This window comes from Gymnodraco acuticeps, unplaced genomic scaffold, assembly GCF_902827175.1.
Source record: "Gymnodraco acuticeps unplaced genomic scaffold, fGymAcu1.1, whole genome shotgun sequence".
In the NCBI taxonomy this organism is placed as follows: Eukaryota; Metazoa; Chordata; class Actinopteri; order Perciformes; family Bathydraconidae; genus Gymnodraco; species Gymnodraco acuticeps.
This window is the reverse complement of record NW_022992244.1, coordinates 389120-408916: the sequence shown is the minus strand read 5'-3', so window position 1 is coordinate 408916 and position 19797 is coordinate 389120. Positions and strand designations below refer to the sequence as shown.

Genomic DNA, 19797 nt, shown 5'->3' with positions numbered 1-19797 from the left:
GCTTCGGAGATGGAAGAAAGAGGAATAAAGTTGGCTTGTTTGTGCGCAGGCATGGATTTCTGGATATGAGCAGCCCGTATGGTTGGGTCAAAAATGAGGTCTATCTTCCAAAGACTGCTCGCAGGCATCTACTCCTCCATCTGCCACAGACTTCCCTTCTCAGTAACTGCATTCGCCCACAAGCCAAAAGCTCTTATGATGAAACCTTCCATTGACCTTCTGTCTTATTATTGTGACTACTGTGGATTACAAGAGAGGCGTGTTGCACAACTGAAGCATCGTTGGTGCAATTTGTTCAGCCTTAGGTGTGCTTATAGTTTGGAGACCAAGTGGGACAGTATTATTCCACAAGCCTGTATCAATTAGAGGCATTACACTGAGTGGAGAAGCACAAGGACATGAAAGCAGCACTGAAGCTGTGGGTGTTTTTTTTCTTGTTGTTAAGCCTCATTATGTGTGTGGGAGAAACAAGAGCGAGAGCGAGTGGGACTTGATGCCCCAACGTGCTGTGACATAACGCAGGCGCTTTTTAAGAGCCATGTTGAGCATCACTCATCATACATTATGATGAGTTGTTTGTTAGATCTGCAGCACACAAAGTATGACTCTTCGCTGCTTGTGTGTACTTTTTTAAACGGGAATCACATAGTCCAAGAATAAAAGAACATTTGTTCATATCATACAGACTGCCTGGAGACAAACATATAGAAAGTGTCAGCCTCCCCCTGCAAGAGCGATGCTATGGAGCACATAGTGGAGTGGTTCATTGTAATGACGTATACTGCACATTTTCACTCCATGGTTCCTTTGCAGTTCAGTAGATCTGCAGCTGTGTGTCCGGGAAACATACACTTGCCCTCTCATCCGAGATATGCCCCGAACCCAAAGCCTATTTCTGGATGTCTGTGTGGGGACTTCACTGTAGCACTAAACACAAAGAGGACTCGTGTGCGTATAAAGTGCCAAATTGAATAAATGACAGGCCTGTGGTAATATGGGATGATTTTTGCGCTGATGCTGAATGGACATCTAGTCTGCTACTGTAAGGATGAATAGAAAGCTGGTTCAGAGCTCTAAACTGATTATGACAAACAATCTTGTTTTGTTGGAGTAGCCCTTACTTGAATAAACAATAGCAACTTTCTTCAAGGTTTGGTTCTTCCAAAACAATAAACAAATAACCAGATTTGCAGTTGTGTGGAGGTGTGCATATGTAACCTATGACTCAGAGATGATTTGCCTAAGCACCCATGCGTGTAGAGGTGGCAGTGAGAGTACCTGACTGGAGATGAGGTCCTCGCACACGGACAGAGCCATCTGGATGGCGTTGGGCTTGTGCGTGACGGAGATGGCAGTCAGCTTGAATTTATCTCTTCCATAAACCTGGTTGGCCTGGGTCACGGCATCTTTGAAGACCTGCTCGTATCTCTTCTGGCTCAGCACGGCCCCGATGTTCACGATCTTCGGCTCACAGCCGGCCCGCGCGCAGGAGCACCAGAAGAGCACCGCCAACAGAAACAGACGCATCGTGTGGACCACCAGCGAATAGCCTTTCAGCGCAGCCCGGTCGCTTTTCTCCCCGGTGGCGGGTCGGCTCCACCAGCTTCTGGACGGAGGCACGGCTCACCCCGTTCAATGCACGATCCAGGTGGGCGGTGAGAGCGAGGGGTGGGGTGGGGGAGGGCCAGAAGAGGTAGGAGAAGACAACAAAAATAAAAGATGGATTTATGTGCAATGCGGAGGAATGTGCATGCTCATTTTAAGAGCAGCCTGTCAACTGTGGACATCCAAACCGCATTGTCCATCTTTCTTTTTTTTGTGCTCTCCTCTGCAGAATCGTTTTTTTTTTGCCGAAATGTTTCAATCATCCTCCACGCGGCTTCTCCTCCGGGAAGTGAGTCGCTCCTCCAGCCGCTGCTCGGTGCGCTGTGTGCGGACTGATCAGCGCGATGCGTCGCTGGCTGCTGCTCCGAACTGAGCAGACTGCTGTCCTTGGTGCTATACTGCGCGCTCCCGTCGTATCTGCTCCAGCACTCCTGGTTTTTGCGCGTTGGCGTGCTACTGCTGCTGTTGCTGCTGAAGATGATGATGACGATGATGACGATGATGATGATGATGATGATGCGGGAGTAAAAGCTGATCGTAAGAAAAATAAATGAACATAGGCTACTTGTAGCTATAAAAACCACTTGACCACGAAGCTAGTCATAACAAGACATGGAAGGGGAGATGATAATAATGTTTCATGCCTGCAGGGCGTGGATTGCCTGCTAAATTAACTCATTCATTTGTGGGCTTTGTTAATGCGGCTGATTTTTAAAGACTTGATAGCCGGATCACACTAGAGCAGATGTGGGGAGGAGGGAGGGGTGTTAATACCAATTTAGCAGGTTTCAGATCAAATGTAAGCAGGGCTTTTATCAGTTATTTTTTCATCCAAACTGGAAGCAGAGTCGAATTTGTCGCGTAGCTCTCTCTGCGTAAAGTGGACCGCACTCGTTCCCGGATGGCTTATACGCAGCATGTCAGGGACAGCTGTCACATGTAATCAGTCTGGAGTAAAATCAGCCTGTGTTGTGTAATCAATATCCATATCTGCGTTTTTGGAGTGTGTCAGTTTGGAGCATCCCTGCAGAGAGACAGAGCTTGCATGAGCAGAATCAACCTCCTGGTTACCTAGGAAACAAGATTTCGCACACGCGCACACACACAAAGGGGGTCTTTAAACGGAGGAAACATTCCCTGACAAGCCGACAGAGAGTCATTCCGTGAACTACTCTAACAGCAGTTTATATCATTTTTATTATAAATAGTCAAGAATCTGGACATTTATCCTCAAGGGATTTTGTGTTGTGTGTTTATTTCGACTGATCTTAATCATTCCACTGAAGAGGAAGGTGTTTAAGAAATGAGGACACTGTAAAGACATCGAACAGCGTTCTGAATTATGTGTGTGTGTGTGTGTGTGTGTGTGTGTGTGTGTGTGTGTGTGTGTGTGTGTGTGTGTGTGTGTGTGTGTGGGCTGCTCGATTATGGCAAAAATCATAATCTCGATTATTTGGGTCAATAATTGATATCACGATTATTAAAAACGATTATCCATTTACTTTGAAAACATCAATTTATTAGAGAGAAAAAATGTTGAACAGTATGTTTTTAACAGTTGATTACCTTGAACTTTAAGTATACCTCAACTGAAAAACCAATACAAAAAAAAAATACAAAAAAAAATAATCGTTATATTTCGATTACGTTGTTTTCGTAATCGTTGCAAGCCATAATCGTAATTGCGATTAAAATACGATTAATTGAGCAGCCCTAGTGTGTGTGTGTGTGTGTGTGTGTGTGTGTGTGTGTGTGTGTGTGTGTGTGTGTGTGTGTGTGTGTGTGTGTGTGTGTGTGTGTGTGTGTGTGTGTGTTTGTGTGGCACTGAGCTGATAAATTAATCACAAGGATGAGGGACTCAACAGTCGTCAGCTGCTGGCTGTGTGCTCCCATAATGAGCCTGTCTCTGTGATTAACTGAGCTTTTTTGACTTGAGACAACGGAAGTGTGATTTATGTGCACTATTAAGTACATAAGTCTAGCTGTTAAATAAAACCTCACTTTGCTTTTAATATTCTTCAACATTTTCCCTCCATGACAGGCACTTAACACGACATTTCTTTAAGTACAAACACCCATGTAAAAACAAAACAGGCTCTAAATACGTGAATGGACACAGGAAATGCTTATATGTCAACATGATCCACCTTAAAGCAGCACTGTGATGTCATCTCAACATAACAGTTTTTCCTTATCAAATTAAATTGTGTTTACTTGACCTGATTTCCAGATTCATCATAGAAAACATATGCTCTGTATTGGGTCCATGTTGATCCCTATTTCACAAAAGTATACATTTAAGTCAGGTATAACACAATATGAATTCTGCTTGGTTAGGTCTGTGTATGCGTGACATGTCTCCATGCTTTAATGTACAAAAGCACCCTCTGTCTGAAACCAGAGCCCAGTCTGCTCTGATTGGTTAGCTGGCCGGCTTTGGTGTAATTGTTGAATAGTTTTTAGAGATGTCCCGCCCCTTAGCCTATCATTTACAATGTGCTGGAGCGCTGGTCAATAGAAGTGAAGTGCTACATAGTGATGTAAGTATATTACAGAAATTATATAATGATATAATGAGAAATTTGCAAACAACAAATGTATACAAACCAAGCTGTCTAATGAATGTATCTAGAATTCTCTAAAATGAAAACATTTCATGACAGAAGAAAGAGATAAAACCAACAAGAACAGCAAGAACAGGGAATTGCCAACATCACTGCGCCAACTCTCAAAATCAACAAATACAAAACGAATGAAAGCAAAGGAGAAAAAAACCCTGAAGGCAACACAACACTATTATACTTTTAAAAGGGAATAAACATTTCAAAGCCATTATGTAACAGCGCCAAAGCAATGTGCTAGCACTGACAGTAAGTATGCATCTGGGACAAACTGAGGCTGGTTGGATATAGGGTTTTAATACGCAGTGTCCCCTCTGGAGCCTGCTTTCAAAGGCTTGTTTTCTCATGGAAGTGAATGGGCAAAAGTTAAGACATTCAGAATCCAAAAAACACACTGCCTTTCAAATGTCAGACAGGAGGAGACAAGGCCCTGCCACTATTAAAACACTGAATATAAAGTGAAAAAAATAATGGTGTTGAACAGAGCATCTAATGATTTCCCTCCCGGCCTCTGCATGACTGCCACAGCCAGTTTGTTAACTCACCACTTATTGGATGGCCCTGGCGGCACGCTGGCCTCTTATTAAATGAGGTTATGAAGCCCTCCTCTCCTCCTGCACATCTCCTCCACCACTCACACATCAATAAAGCTACACCAATCTGCTCTGCAGCCATTATATAATATGTTTGTTGGAGCAACACAATAATGTATGTATGAAGAATCTCCAGTTCAGTAGGACTGACACACAGAAATAAGTAAAGGCAGTCCAGTACACATTGAAGGCTGTTTTGCATGCACACATATTCCACAAAGAAGCACACACAAGGACACACTCTTGAGTTCACACTTCAATCTGCCACCCACACACACACATTCATACTCATACACCACCCACACAGTCTTCTGCAAGGCTAGGAGAAGGACATTGTGTGTGTATGTAATGCTTTAGTTTATATTGAATAAGATGTGAGCACAAATTGAAATGAAGGTGCCTTGGTGTATGGAGTCCCGAAACTGACAAAATGTAGCTAACCTTTAACCAACAATACAACAGAATACACCAATAAATAATATTCAAATCATTGAAATGGATTGCAAAACCACATATAAAGTTATGTTATTGTCCCTAACAACAGTCATTGGAAGATGTTATGGAGGGAAGGGAAACATCATTCATTCGCACATACCAGCCACGATGCAACTGTCACGATTCTCATGTAATGTCACGATCTGTCTGTGTTGTGTTTTGTCTTGTCTAGATCTGTCTTTGGTTTTCTGTCTGCGTTGTGTCTTGTCTAGATCTGTCTTTGGTTTTCTGTCTGCGTTGTGTCTTGTCTAGATCTGTCTTTTGGTTTTTTGTCTGCGTTGTGTTTTGTCTTGTTTAGATCTGTCTGTGGTTCCCTGTCAGTTTCCCTGGTGTGTCTAATTTACCCAATTGTGTTCACCTGGTGTCCCTGTGTTTCTCCTCCCTCCTCACCTGTGTCTTGTTTGTATGATTAGTCTTGTGTATTGAAGTTCTGGTTTTTCTGTCTGTCTTTGTCGGTTCGTCTTTTGTTGGTGACTGAGTTCACCGGTGAGTGTTCTGTTTTGTCTGTGTTAGTTTCAATATCCTTGAAATAAAGGTTTATCAGAGTTATCTGCATTTGGGTCCTGCTTCCTTCACTCAACCGTGACAGCAACGATACGAAGTTGGCTGAAATATCAGCAAAATGAAAGGTTTTGACATTTTGCCAAGCTAGCATAGGAAGAAAGTTAAGGTAAACCAAAAATAAATATCCATTTGGAATCATACTACAGAAAAGTAGTTTAATAATCCCCCAGACAAATATATTTTGTAACAGAAATGGTAGTATCCAAGTATATTTGGACCCAAAAGCACAACAAACAGGGGGCAGAGAGTGGGTTAACTTTTGGTGAATATAAAGCTGGCTCGGAAAGGTAAACACAGGACTGGGGTAGAAAGCTAAGCTGATACAAATTAAGGAAAGGCAGCTAAAACAAATCAGGGAACATACCTGGAAGACGACAGGAACATAGTCAGACAATCCAAGGAATAATCCAGGGAGGAACACATGCAGACAATCTGGAGTAACATTGACAACTAACTGACAAGAACACTGGGTGAAACAGGCATAAATACCCTGAACTGATCACATGAACAAGGCACACCTGCAGAGACACAGAGGGTGTTTCTCAATCGCGAGTAAAGCTGCTCCAGAGCCACTATTTCAAGCATATGTCATCGAGTGCCGCCGAAGTACTGTTCCAATGTCCAGCATACTTGGAATTCTACCGAGCCCGGTGTACTTTGTTTGGAGAAATGTAGACGCTGCACATGTTTGGGCTGCAGTCAGGCCCGGTTATACGGGGGTGCATAAGGGTGCATTGCACCCTCAGTTGAGTCGTTATGCACCCTCATTTGAAAAATGAAAGGTGAAAAAAAAGTGAAAAATATTACATATATAATAATAATAATAGTAGTAATAAGAAGAAGAATAATAAGAAGAAGAATTTAGTTGAAATAAAATAAATTGGAATTGTGGTTAAATAACATTGCTGCATTTATTTGGTCAATTTAAACGGTAAGTAACGTTATTATGTCAGGTGCGTGTGACCTGTGCCGCTGCACGTTCGTCATCTGCAAGGTTCTTACAAAGCTATCAGTGTCAGTGATGGACATCAGAAAATTGTTAAAACAACCAGCCCTTATCGCCAGCAGTAACACTGCATCTACTGCAGGTAATAACAGTTCAGATCATGGGGACATTACGTTACCCGCGGCCACTGTCGTGGACAATAACGCCCGCCTCGCCCACAGAGGCGGAGCAGCCGCCTTTGTTGCCCCAAACACCGCCACCCCTCAGCGGCCCGCAAGTGCCAGAGGACCTCGGCAAAACAGAGCCTGCCCAGGTATATTTAAAAAAGTGCCCAACTCGCCTGTAGGCTACTCATTTTGCAGCTCATGGTTTTAAAACAGAGATTGGCTGGAATATTCATGTAAAAAAGATGCCATCTTCTGCTATGCATGTAGACATTTCGGTTCAAGTAAGTCAGATGCCTTCACCACAACTGGCTACAACAACTGGCGCCATGCTCTTATAGGCTACGTGATAAGGGACTGGGAAGGCATGAATCAAGCAAAGAGCACATAGATCCATAGATCTCTTCATTTTGCTCTCAAAGTGCACCAGATTGATGCTTTTAACTGCAATATTAAAAAAAAATCTTCCCGGGGGAACATGCCCCCGGACTCCCCTAGAGGAGGTGAGGACCCTCCTAGAGGAGATGAGGACCCCCTAGAGGGTGTTAGGTCCACTCCCTACTTATAAAAATAGCACTTTACCACTGCACCCTCTCTAATCTCAGATGCACCCTGAGTCATTTTGTTCTGGAACCGGGCCTGGCTGCAGTCGAATAGTCCATTTAGCTTAGGAACCTTCCTAACGGAGTGAAATGACCCGGAAGTCCCTCAGTGGCAGCCATGATAAGTGCCGTTCAAATTCTAGATGATAGGAAAGGAGGTTTCAAACTTCCTTTATAACCTCCTTTAGTTTAGGAACCACTGGACCTCCCTCACCGAAAGGAGAGGAGAAAATGCTTCCCCACAATGCCTTGCAGCCGCAGCATTTGCCGTCACACAACAGTCGGCCGTTCACGGAAACAACCGATTATGACCGAGAAATGATATCATGAAAGTTACGGTGCTTATTAAGCTTTTTAAAACGTAATATGTTTATGTGGTAAATTGCCAAAGTGCTTTGTTTTGAACGTTCAGCAGTATTATAATCAAAAAGAGAAATATGAACGTTAGTTTTTACTGAAATGATCAAATAAAGTCAACATTTCACAGTCTTTACTGAGCTGTCTGGAGTTTGTTCAACTTTTAAAAGATGTTTGAATGGTGATATACACAGTGATAGATGTTAAGGACTAACGTTTATAATAAATACATTTGTATTGATAAGATATTTTCATAGTTCATACAATCATACGTATTGGGATCATTTGTATTAATGTGGACCGGAGGGAGAGGGTGACGAGCATAAGTTTCACTTTCCTTTTTTATTTCAATTCCAACTTTGGTCATGAAGAATATGTTTCTCTGTTGTCCCCGTTCATAAAGCATAACACAACAGCATCAGAGCACGGTGCAGAGTCTCTAGATGAGTTTGCAGTAGTCCCTCGTTCTTATTAAACATCCATGTTGTAGTCCGCTGTATAGAAAACTGTAGTTTCCATAGTTTCCCCACAGCAGCAGACGCACATTCATGACGTCCGCTGGCGCATCAGAAACACGTCGGATAGTGAAAGTGCAGTCGATTCTCTAAAGTACCGCGGTCTCTTCTCCTAAGTCCTTTTGAATTCTCCTATCCACTATCCCTTAACCCCGTGACGTTTCACTCAGAGGTCAAGGAATAGACAATAGGGTTAGACCATTAGACGTTAGGAGCTGATTTTTGGATTATCCGACCGTAGACTCCGCGGTCTTAAAATCCCCACAATGCTTTGCGCACGGACCAATTTCCTCAAATCTGTGGCGGAAAATGTAAGGCAGGGCCTCTCATATGACGCACACCTGCACACTTGCTCGTCTGTTCCACTCTTCGTTTTCCGAATGCCAGGAAGTATTCTTGCCTCGCTTCTGAAGCAAGACGCTCGGAAGACATGTGCTACCAAGCAAGCGTACTCGACATTGAGAAACACCCAGAGTAGCAGGGTGTTAGACACAGGTGCATCAAATCAGGGCGGGGCCAGCAATCCCAAAAAGGAGGGAAAAACCCAGAGACAGGAAGTGAAACCAGACATGACATTAGGAGTGGGTTTTTTACAAAATAAAACACAGTGATGCAAACACAGGTATGGTGAAAAAATAGAGAACTATTCGAAGCAGAAAAAAAACAGCGTAATATACCATCTGACAAAGGCCTGTGCTATAATGCTTCAATTAACTGGCTATTCTTTATAATATACTCAAATCAATAGGAGACAGAGATGTTAAGTTATAAATCAAGGGTTTTTATTATTATTTACAGCAGGGGTGGGGAACCTTTTTCCTTTACATTTTTACATCCTCCTCCGAGGGCCGTACAAATGATTGAACTCAACCTTTGCTTAAAAAAACTAAAATCACAGCCCATTCATTTCGCCTTTCTTTCATTCTGTGCAAAGAAAAAGCAACCTCTTAATCCAGATATCTTACCATGACTCGCGCATGCATGCACGTGCACGGTTGTGGCATGACTACCAAAACAGAAATATATGGACACATGATGTGTGCAAATGTATTTAGTATCCTATCCATGTGAACATGATTTAAGTGGGGGGGGGGGACCTAACCTCCTCTAGGGGGGTCCGGGGGCATGCTTCCCCGGGAAGATTTTTTTTTTAAATATTGAAGTTAAAATCATCAATCTGGTGCCGACTCCAGCACCTCGTCTCCGGCTGGCTCCCCAGACGACGCCAGCTCCTTGTCCTGTCCCGTTGGAGGTCCCGCCGTCTACTCTCCTGCCGGGGGTCCTGCCAATCCTTTGTCCTGTGCCGTTGGAGGCCCCGCCGACTACTCTCCTGCCGGGGGTCCTGCCAACCCTTTGTCCTGTGCCGTTGGAGGCCCCGCCGACTACTCTCCTGCCGGGGGTCCTGCCAATCCTATGTCCTGTGCCGTTGGAGGCCCCGCCGACTACTCTCCTGCCGGGGGTCCTGCCAACCCTTTGTCCTGTCCCGTTGGAGGGCCGGCCGACTACTCTCCTGCCGGGGGTCCTGCCAACCCTTTGTCCTGTGCTGTTGGAGGTCCCGCCGTCTACTCTCCTGCCGGGGGTCCTGCCAATCCTATGTCCTGTGCCGTTGGAGGCCCCGCCGACTACTCTCCTGCCGGGGGTCCTGCCAACCCTTTGTCCTGTGCTGTTGGAAGACCCGCCGACTACTCTCCTGCCGGGGGTCCTGCCAACCCTTTGTCCTGTGCTGTTGGAGGCCCCGCCGACTACTCTCCTGCCGGGGGTCCTGCCAACCCTTTGTCCTGTGCTGTTGGAGGTCCCGCCGACTACTCTCCTGCTGGGGGTTCCTGCCAACCCGTTGTCCTGTCTCGTTGGAGGTCCTGCCGTCTACTCTACTGCCGGGGGTCCTGCCAATCCTATGCACTGTGCCGTTGGAGGCCCCGCCGACTGCTCTCCTGCTGGGGATCCTGCAAATCCCGTGTCCTGGTCCTCTTCCGTGGGGGATCCTGCCGAGGCCTGTCCCACCAGCTCCGACACCGGGTCCTGCCCGGTCTCTGGCACTGTCCCGTCAGCGCCTTCCTGCCCGGCCTCCGGAGCTCTCTGGTCTTCGCCCTCGAGCCCGGGCCCCTGAGAGCCGCGGTCTTCGCCCTCGATCCCGGCCCTCTGTGAGCCGCAGTCTTCACCCTCGAGCCCGGCCCCCTGAGAGCCGCGGTCTTCGCCCTCGAGCCTGGCCCCCTGACTCTTCCTGCTGCGGTCCTCGCCCTCGGGCCCGGCCCCCTGACTCTTCCGGCCGCAGTCCTCGCCCTCATGCTCGGCCCCCTGACTTTTCCGGCCGCAGTCCTCGCCCTCATGCTCGGCCCCCTGAGTTCGGACTCTGCCTTGCCCCCGGGCCGTCCGCCCGAGACCCCTTCCTGGTCCTCTGCCTTGCCCCCGGGCAGTCCGCCCGAGACCCCTTCCTGGTCCTCTGCCTTGCCCCCGGGCCGTCCGCCCGAGACCCCTTCCTGGTCCTCTGCCGTGCCCCTGGGCTGTCAACCCAAGCCCGTTCTCCAGACCCCCTCCACCCACCCTGGTGGCTTAGTGATGCTTTCTGTCTGTTTTCCCTCCCTGATTACCCGATTGTGTTCACCTGGTGCCTCTGTGTTTTCTCCTCCCTCCTCACCTGTGTCTTGTTTGTGTGATTAGTCTTGTGTGTATTTAAGTTCTGGTTTTTCTGTCTGTCTTTGTCGGTTCGTCTTTCGTTGTTGACTGTGTTCACCGGTGAGTGTTCTGTCTGTCCTAGTTCTATATTTCACTATCCTTGAAATAAAGGTATTATCAGTTTATCTGCATTTGGGTCCTGCTTCCTTCGCTCTACCGTGACACTTTGAGGGGGAAATAAAGAGACTACACCCATATGAAACATAACTGTATACATATAAATAATCATAAAATCATAAGAACATGGCCATAACCAATAACATACCATATCCAAAATGAAAAAACATTGAAACTTGTTTATTTATTTGTTTTTGGTTCATTTATAGTTGTGAGTGTGTCTGGGCTCCTGAACCAGCCTCACCCGTCTCCCCCCTCTCCCCCCTGCTCCTCTTTGAGGCAGAAGCAAAGACTAGTTTTAGCTCTCAACAAGTTTTAATAGTTTATCTTGCCTTTTTTCACCTAGTTAACGTTTTTTTTTTTATTATTCATGCATATTTTACTAATCATTCCCCCCTAAAATGGAAATATGTGTTTACATAAATGGTGACCAAACAGTTTGAGACCCACAGAGAACTTAGACTAAGTTAACTATCTAAACACTCAGAGAGTCCTTTACTTCACCTGAGTTGTAGTTATCAGTCTCTCAGTCTGACAGGAGAGGACTCTCCCCCACCTTGTTGTTGAAACAGCTCCTTATATCCGTTAGCGCAGCTAGCTAGCACCAGATGCTAACAACAACAATACACGTAACCGGTGCGCGTGCTTTATCTCACTCGCTCGCGCCACACATAACACACACCCTCCCGAGCTTGAATTACACACAGAGGCCAATCGAGGGCATTAGTATGATCTGTATGAAAGTGGCCATGTCGGCAGGCCACATCATGTAGACAGCCAGTCACCCTCTGTGAGGCAGAGTCAGACCCACATTTGCGCAGCGTTGCGTTCACAATACATACGTATAAATAAAAAAAATCCTCAGACCAGCAGGCCACTTAGCAGGCCAGGCCATCGGGAAACCTCCCGGTCCTCCCGATGGCCAGTCCGGGCCTGGTGAACACGAATCAATATATTAAAAATCGTGTTGGTGAACACGAAATGCCATGAGACTGGGTTGGACATAAATCACGTGAAGACACGTTACACTCGTGTTGTGTTCAAGGAACCTGTCCTTGGCCAGGAAAAACAGGCACTCGCTTGTTTAATTATTTTGCGGTCTAGATTGCTTCTTCTTTTTTGAAGTGAGAAGTTGTCCGTCAGTCGGACTGACGGACGGACACCCCCCCCCCCCCCCCCCCACCCCCATAACGAAAACTCTTCGGTTCTCCACGAATTACACAAGTCACCCAAATCAGCGTTAAAAAAGCGGGAGGCGCCGAAAAGCGACTAATTTGCATCACTGAAAACAGGATAGCCTACAAAAATAAAGTGTTATGGAGGGGGGTTTGTGGATGTCTTCAGAGCAACATCAATACATGTTTTAAGACCCCGTTGCTTAACACAAAAATGGTGAAAAACTGTTTTAATGCTTTAACTCCATAATTTAAGTACTATAAAGTTTAGATCATTTTCATATGTTTTCAGCAATTTACTTCAAACTAGCAACAAATCTAAGATTGAACTTTTTCTGGATTTTGAAATGTCCACATATTCTTGAATGGGATCAAACCTGTATCTCAGGACTAATTTTGAATGTATTAAAGAGGACAAATTATTCTCATTTATAGGTTCATATTAGTATTGTGTTCCTCTACTGTGACATGTTTACATGCTTTACTGTTCAAAAAGCTCTTTATTTTTCTCAGACTGCCTGTGCTGCAGCACCTCTTTTCTCCCTCCATCTGAAACCAGAGCCCAGTCTGCTCTGTTGTGGCCAATAAAAGAGTGAGTGTTACGTAGTGATCTCACTATGTTTGCAGACCATTTACATGCACAACAACCTATATAACACACTACATGAAAGAGAACCCCCCCCCAAAACATCAAAGGGCCTCTTTAAGAAAAACAGACTTGGTAAAACTGGAGGAGAAAAACTTGTTTATTTTAGAAGCACCCATGTATGAAACACAAAGTGAAAGCGATATGGAGGAAAGAACAGACAGAGCATGTCACACTTGAACTTTTACATGCAATAGCGCTTAGCATGACACCCGCACATTTGTCTGCAAACTGCGTGTCTTCAGCTCTTCGTGTTGCCCTGTGTGTCAGATGAGAGCGTTTTTCAGAACACATTTTGCTCTAACTTAAACATGTCCAAGTTGAATGGTGTGAAGAAGAGGCTCGCCATGTATATATATATGTATAGACAGTATTTGATGCTTCAGGCAGCATTTGGCATGGAGCTGATGTCCGTGGCGGTTGGACGCCCACACTATCTGATCGGAGCCGGAAGAAAACAGGTCATACTCTGCCAGTGTGGAGACACTAACACAGTCTTGGAGATGGATGGCCTCAATGAGTCATGTGCAGATGGATACCTGCCTATCTGATGTGTTTCTCATGTAGTGTGAAGTCTTCGCATACATTTTAGATGAGTGAACCCCCTCGGTGCTCGCTTGTCCCGCTGCTAAAGTATTCATGACGTAGAGAACACAAAGAATCTCCCGGATTTTATAACCTGGCCAACATGCTGTAAAGCCTTGTGGGGGAGAGGCAATCCAGATCAATATGGATCAATGTTTAGTTTCACATTAGAGGGGCCTGTCAGCTTCAAATTCTTGCTCCAGTAAGTGATACAGTGCCCAAAGTCAGGAGAGAATTAACATTGCATGTAAAGACACCACCATGATCCTGTTCCTCTCTTTAATGACACACTATTGATCTGTGGAATACAAACGTATGGGTTAAACTTGACTTTTTACCTTATTTGAGAATGCCTATGTTGTGCAAATAGGTGTATAGCCTCTACATCAGAGTGCCTGAGGCAAGACTGTGCATTATCTATTCTTATAGTACTTTGTAGTATTACTTTATAAGGATAAATTGTGTTTCAGCTGTGACCTTTACTTCGACATTAGACTTTACAGCCAATGAACCAAGAATACTGGGAACCTTCGTCTTGAATATCTGAGGAAAATAAATACTAAGATTAGGATACTAAGGCAAGAAGAAGAAAACAAATTAAGTCCAACATACAAATATAAATGTTACATTTGACTTTATGAGTCAAATTATTTTAACTGTATATTTGACATCAATTTATTTTTAAATTTTTAAAGCCCATATTCACCTTAGAAATCCCTACAGATGTGCTTTGGGGTTGGTTATCTTGCCCAAGGACACTGTCAAAGTAATGTAATGTGTTTATTGTCATGTATTAATGTATTTGTTTGTTAGCCACTATAGGGGGAAGCAGGGCATTGGCAAACATGTTAATAATTGACAATGTCTCATATGTCTCTATGAATCATGTTTCTTTCCAACTCATGAATGTAAATCAAATATTTCTCTCTCCTGAAAAAACAGGGCAGTTAAAATAAAATATTACACTGTTCCTTCAAAACGATGAATACTTTGAATGTCAACATTTGATATACGTTAAATAAACACTTGATATCAGTCTTGTATTACGCTCGCAGAAATGTACAATTTCACGCAAGTTTAACGTGTAGTGGTTAGGCTTAGCAACAACACTTCTTTGCTAGGCTTAAAATCATCATGATTTGGGTTTATTGCTTTTTACATTGGTTATTTGAGCACGTAACTTTTCATTATGTTTACTTTTCTAAACAGGGTTGACAGTCAGACAATCTAATCAAAAGCCAAAATGGAAAGAGAGGCTCTGAGCCAGTGGTCAGTCATTTGTTTGGGTTGTCACTATGAGTGACTCCTTTCATATTTCACATTTAAGTGCCAGATGTTAACAACTCATGGCACATTTCTGCAATGTCCAGGCTTCAACCAGCCTTGGGACCTTTGTAACTCTCCATAGTCTTTTTCCCTACATTGTCAAATAGTCAAATAAAGGAAAACATTGTTTTTATTTATTTTATTTTAAAAAAGCATTACAAATGTTTGGTGATATAACAGATTCCGTGCAGGATTCATACTGTTCATGTGGCTAATTTATCCCCTTAAAGGTGGGGTAGGTAATTTTGGAGAAACCAGCTCGAGTGCGCTAGAATTTGAAAATACACAGCCGGAAGAAATCTGCCACTTCCTTCCAGAGCCCCTCCTCCAACACACACGAACGCGCACATGACCAATGAGGGCACGAGATAAGTTTGTGCACAGATGGAAGGCTGACAGGCAGGTAGGCCATCCAGTTACTTTAGCCGGGCCGGCTCAGATGATTGGTCGTGCTTTTTACAGCGCCACGGCTTCCACAGATGAATTTTTTTTCAAAAAAGTGTATCTCGAGCCGGTTTCTCAAACTTACCTACCCCACCTTTAATGAATTTTCAAATTCTTCACAAAACCTAAAACTCATATAGCATTCGTATTTAGTAGAAATAAATACATAGAAACACATTTATGAGTGCACATGCATCACTAACAAAACCCTAAAAGTAGAAAGTAGAAAAAGGAGCTTAAAAACCAGCTTTCATCATTGCTCTCTTTCTTTATCTCTTTGAGTGAGTAAGATGGATATAAAGGATTACATTGTAGGGCCATGTCTCCGCCATGTGCACTATAAAGGAGATCAAGCTGGAGTTGTGTTGCTAAGAATATGCAGCCGTCACAGCTGAGAGCATCCAAACTGTTCTGATAAGAAGTAGGTCAGTACTAGACCCAGAAAGAGATGTAGAGTTTTGTTCCAAAGTCAAACCTCAATTTATCTGTGGCACAAAACTCTACAGTACAAAGCTGCAGCACTCTTCAAAGAAATATCAGAGGTTGACAAACTGATAAGAGACTGGAGCCTTTTAGTTTAGGAGATATTTTAGAAATGTTGTACAATGAACACAGTTTACAGTATTTAAAAAAGGTTACGTTGCTCATGGTTTGTTGTTTTTTCTGTTATCTGTGAGCATGATTCATCATAAAACCCAAATGTCATGACACTTGGAGGAAGAGGGTAGGCGAAGGAAGAACCTATTAAATGGAAGGGATCTGAAAAACATGGTGAATACACATATTATTTAACCTTATAGAAACCGCCTGGCTAAGTTCTTCATGTTCACCAGCAAAAGTGTCAAATCACTTTTTTATAATATCTACATTTAAAGATCGCTATTCAAACGTGAGTCTGGAATAATCAGGTATCATGTTTAAAACAGGTTATAAATCATGTTGAAAAAATAATGGAAGTATAATTGACATTTGACAATAAATGGATTCTTCCAAGCTATACACTACAGCAGGGGTGGCCAACCAGTCAGAGGTTAAGAGCCACATTTTTTCTATGTTACTGCAAAGAGCCACATCAAACACACAGTCACTGATACCGCTTGTTTCAGTTTTTTGTTTTCTGGAGACAAGATTTCAACCACGTCACTGGTGCATTTTTGTGGCATTGGGATATATATTTTTTAAATCCTCTGGAGCAGAGAGAGGAGCTGTGGATTATTGTTATTGATTAATGCATCAGTGTTTCTTAGGGTCAAAAACACTAAACTCACAACTTCAAATGAAAGCGTTTAGTTTATTTAATAAAAGAGCACATGTTCAATGTGAAAAGTGACAGTAGTTATAGATTATTTGCAATTTGGTGCGATATATTTAAAAAAAAATTATATATATTTTTTAAACACCTTGAATTTCAGGGGGGGGGCGCGGGGCTCCGTTGGCGGGGTGCAGCGCCCTTCCAAGACAATGGTAGGGGAAACACTGGATAGTAGTGTTTAATCATAGGTTTTCCCCCACTCAAAAAGTGATTGGTTCACTGCATCGCAGGTATTATTGTGATTGGCTCTTGGGCCACATCAAAATTAGACGCGCTGTCATCCTCTCATACTGACACCACACATACACACGTAGGGAGAGCCGGGACGAATGTAACACGGGACGAAAGTAACACGGAACGAAAGTAACACGGAACGAAAGTAACGGAGCAATTTTATCCGAGCCCAAACAACTTTGACCGGCCAAATTACGTCAGAATTATCAGCATTCAATACTTAACAGACCTACTAAATATCAGGTTTAACTGTCAGGAGTAGTGTTGTCACGATACCAACATTTTGGTTTCGATACCAAGTCAAGAATTGCGATTCCGATTATTTTTCGATACTTTTCTTAAAAAAAGGGAAACAGTCTTAAATGTAATTATTGTGCTTTATTTCACACCAGAACCATAACACAAACTTTTAAACAATGAGAACAATAAATACAATACATGACAAGAATTCGTATTAAATCAAATTAATACATTTCTTACAGACAGGCCTCGTGGTGTCCGTAGGCTTGCCCTCACTGTCAGAGATATAGCTAAAATACTTCCACATTTAGCTTCTGGCGTCTTTTTTGTCAACAAGCCGAGGCGCAGCGGCAGTTGCACTCCCACTTGCAGCCATGCTTCTCGTTTTCTCACACGCTCTGGCAGCTAGCGCGTGCACGAGAGCGGGGAGGCACTTGAGCGTGCTTGAGAGGGGCGGGACTGTAGGCACGGCTGCAGAGCAGGGAGTGGAAGCAGAGCGCTGAACACACACAGCTCTTATTTAAACGGCGCTTTCTCACCGGAGTACTTTCCGCCGTCATTCTTAAACGGAGGAATCGTAACGTTTTTAACGGCAGGGTATCGCGGTATACCTTTCAAGTATCGGTACACCGTGCACCACTAGTCAGGAGTCAGTGTCTCTCCCCCAAACTCACACATATAAAATTCAATATGAACTGAAGAGCCGCATGAAACTAGGCAAAGAGCCGCATGCGGCTCGAGAGCCGCAGGTTGGCCACCCCTGCACTACAGTATACCCTGTTCAGTGTGCTAACCATACGGATGTTTGTATTTCCCCGCCTCAGTCAAGTTTTGAGTCAGCCAAGGAGGTTATGTTTCCGGTCTGTCAGCAGGATTATGGCAAAAGTAACTACTGTAATAGTAGAAGAGTGTAGCATCAGCTACGGAAGAACCCATTACATTTTGTCGCAGATTCGGAACATTAGGCGGATTCACTCCTCATGAGAAATGATTTGTAGCTTTTGATAACATTGGGTGATAGCGCATTGGCCTTCGCTTACCTCTAGGCTCTCCAATTGCCCTTCTATTTACCACCACCAAGCAAATTATGGAAACATATTAGCACAATTGTCATGAAACCTGAAGCATGGGTCAAGAAAGAGCCCAATACAGGTTTCAGCAGACCCAAAACACTGGCTGAATACACAAATCCTTTTTTGCTTCAGTTTAGGTTGGAAGATATGACATTGGTTCTTGGTGGATGTGTCTTATTGCCCTTTCAGTATCAAAATAGTTAACAAGCAGTTCATCTCTGAACAATTTTGCAGAAGTCAGACACCTGAGATTACATGAAATGATAATCTAGTTTATGAGTAAAGACATCATTACAACAGGAAGCAGCCCAGCAGCAGCAGGAAGAGCAGCAGCGATCCAGAGATGGACAAACAAAGAGAGTTTGGTCGCATCAACCCCCTGCTGCAGCATCCCCGTGTGTTTCTGTGTGTGTCCGCAGCAAACACAGCCTGAAGTTCAGGGCCAGGAGTCCCAGCGAGGGCCGGTCCTGGCTCATAAACGCTGCTACTGTACGACTCCTCCTGCAGCCTCCTGATCTCCCACTGGGGGAAGGGGGTGGTCTGGCGGCAGAAGGGGCACTGCAGCCGGCTCTGGTCCTTCGCCCGTGTCAAGATGCCGGTTGTGCAGTGGTGGCACAATGCGTGGTTGCAGTTGAGAAAGGTAACACAGTGAGGCTCGAACGGCTCGCTACAGATGGGGCACTCGTGCCGACTGCTGTCACTGCACACACTCCTGACACTTCCACTGCAGCTGGGCTCACGCCTGCCAGACAAATCCAGCTCTTGTGGAGCAGATGTCTTTGGGTCAGCCCCATCTGGAGCCCTTTGCGTGTCTGTTTTGTGATTCTGCTGTTCGTGCGGCAACAGAGGCTGAATGACCGACTCGCTCTCGTCTTCCTGCCTGTCCCTCGTGGTGTAGACAACTCCAAAATAAGTCTCTTCTGTAGCTCCCAGGTGCTTTTCTTTGAGTGTAACAACGTCTTCCTCCTGGGTTTCAAGGACTTCTGCCTCAGCCATCCTTTACTGAACAATTCTCTTTAGCTTTCAACACAGTCCTAACGCACTCTCAATGTTTGCTGGTTACACCAAGTCTGCTTTCCTCCTGGAAAAAGCTCAAGGGAGCCAAATGTTGATGTAATGCTTCACTATTATAACAAAGGCACACACAGTTCTCTGCCACCATAAACCCAGATAAGATAAGCACATTCACAGATAAAGAGTGCTTAGCATAAAATACAAGCCTCACAAAAGTGCCACTGGATAAGTAATACAAAAACCTTTCCTTAATATGCTTAATTTAACACACTATCGGAGTCAGCTAAATGAAAAGGTCTTGAGTTGAGAAATGCACGAGCAAAACACATTAGGGCAAAGCCCATGCAGATTTATTCTGCATATTGAAATTAAACTGCACAACATGATCAGCCAGTGACAAAAATACATTTGAATATTCAGAGGGAACATAGTTCATCTCACATTTATATCAAGTATTGTGAGTTTATTTTACATTGCTGGTTATTTGCTTTGTAAT

At 44.1% G+C, this 19797-nt stretch overlaps 1 protein-coding gene across 9 annotated transcripts in view; it reads right to left on the bottom strand.

Annotated features, from left to right (window-relative positions):
* Positions 1–2216, bottom strand: part of grin1a (glutamate receptor, ionotropic, N-methyl D-aspartate 1a) — a 31406-nt gene extending 29190 nt beyond the window's left edge. For 3 of the 9 annotated variants that reach the window (XM_034206364.1, XM_034206369.1, XM_034206361.1), the window contains exon 1: positions 1279–2215. In XM_034206364.1, coding sequence (XP_034062255.1) covers positions 1279–1527 — 249 coding nt within the window. In that variant the 5' untranslated portion in view covers positions 1528–2215. Of the gene's footprint in view, positions 1–1278 lie in introns of all 9 variants that reach the window. The other 6 variants (XM_034206365.1, XM_034206363.1, XM_034206366.1 and 3 more) reach the window with 4 other exon arrangements.
* Between the last annotated feature and the right edge of the window lie 17581 nt (positions 2217–19797).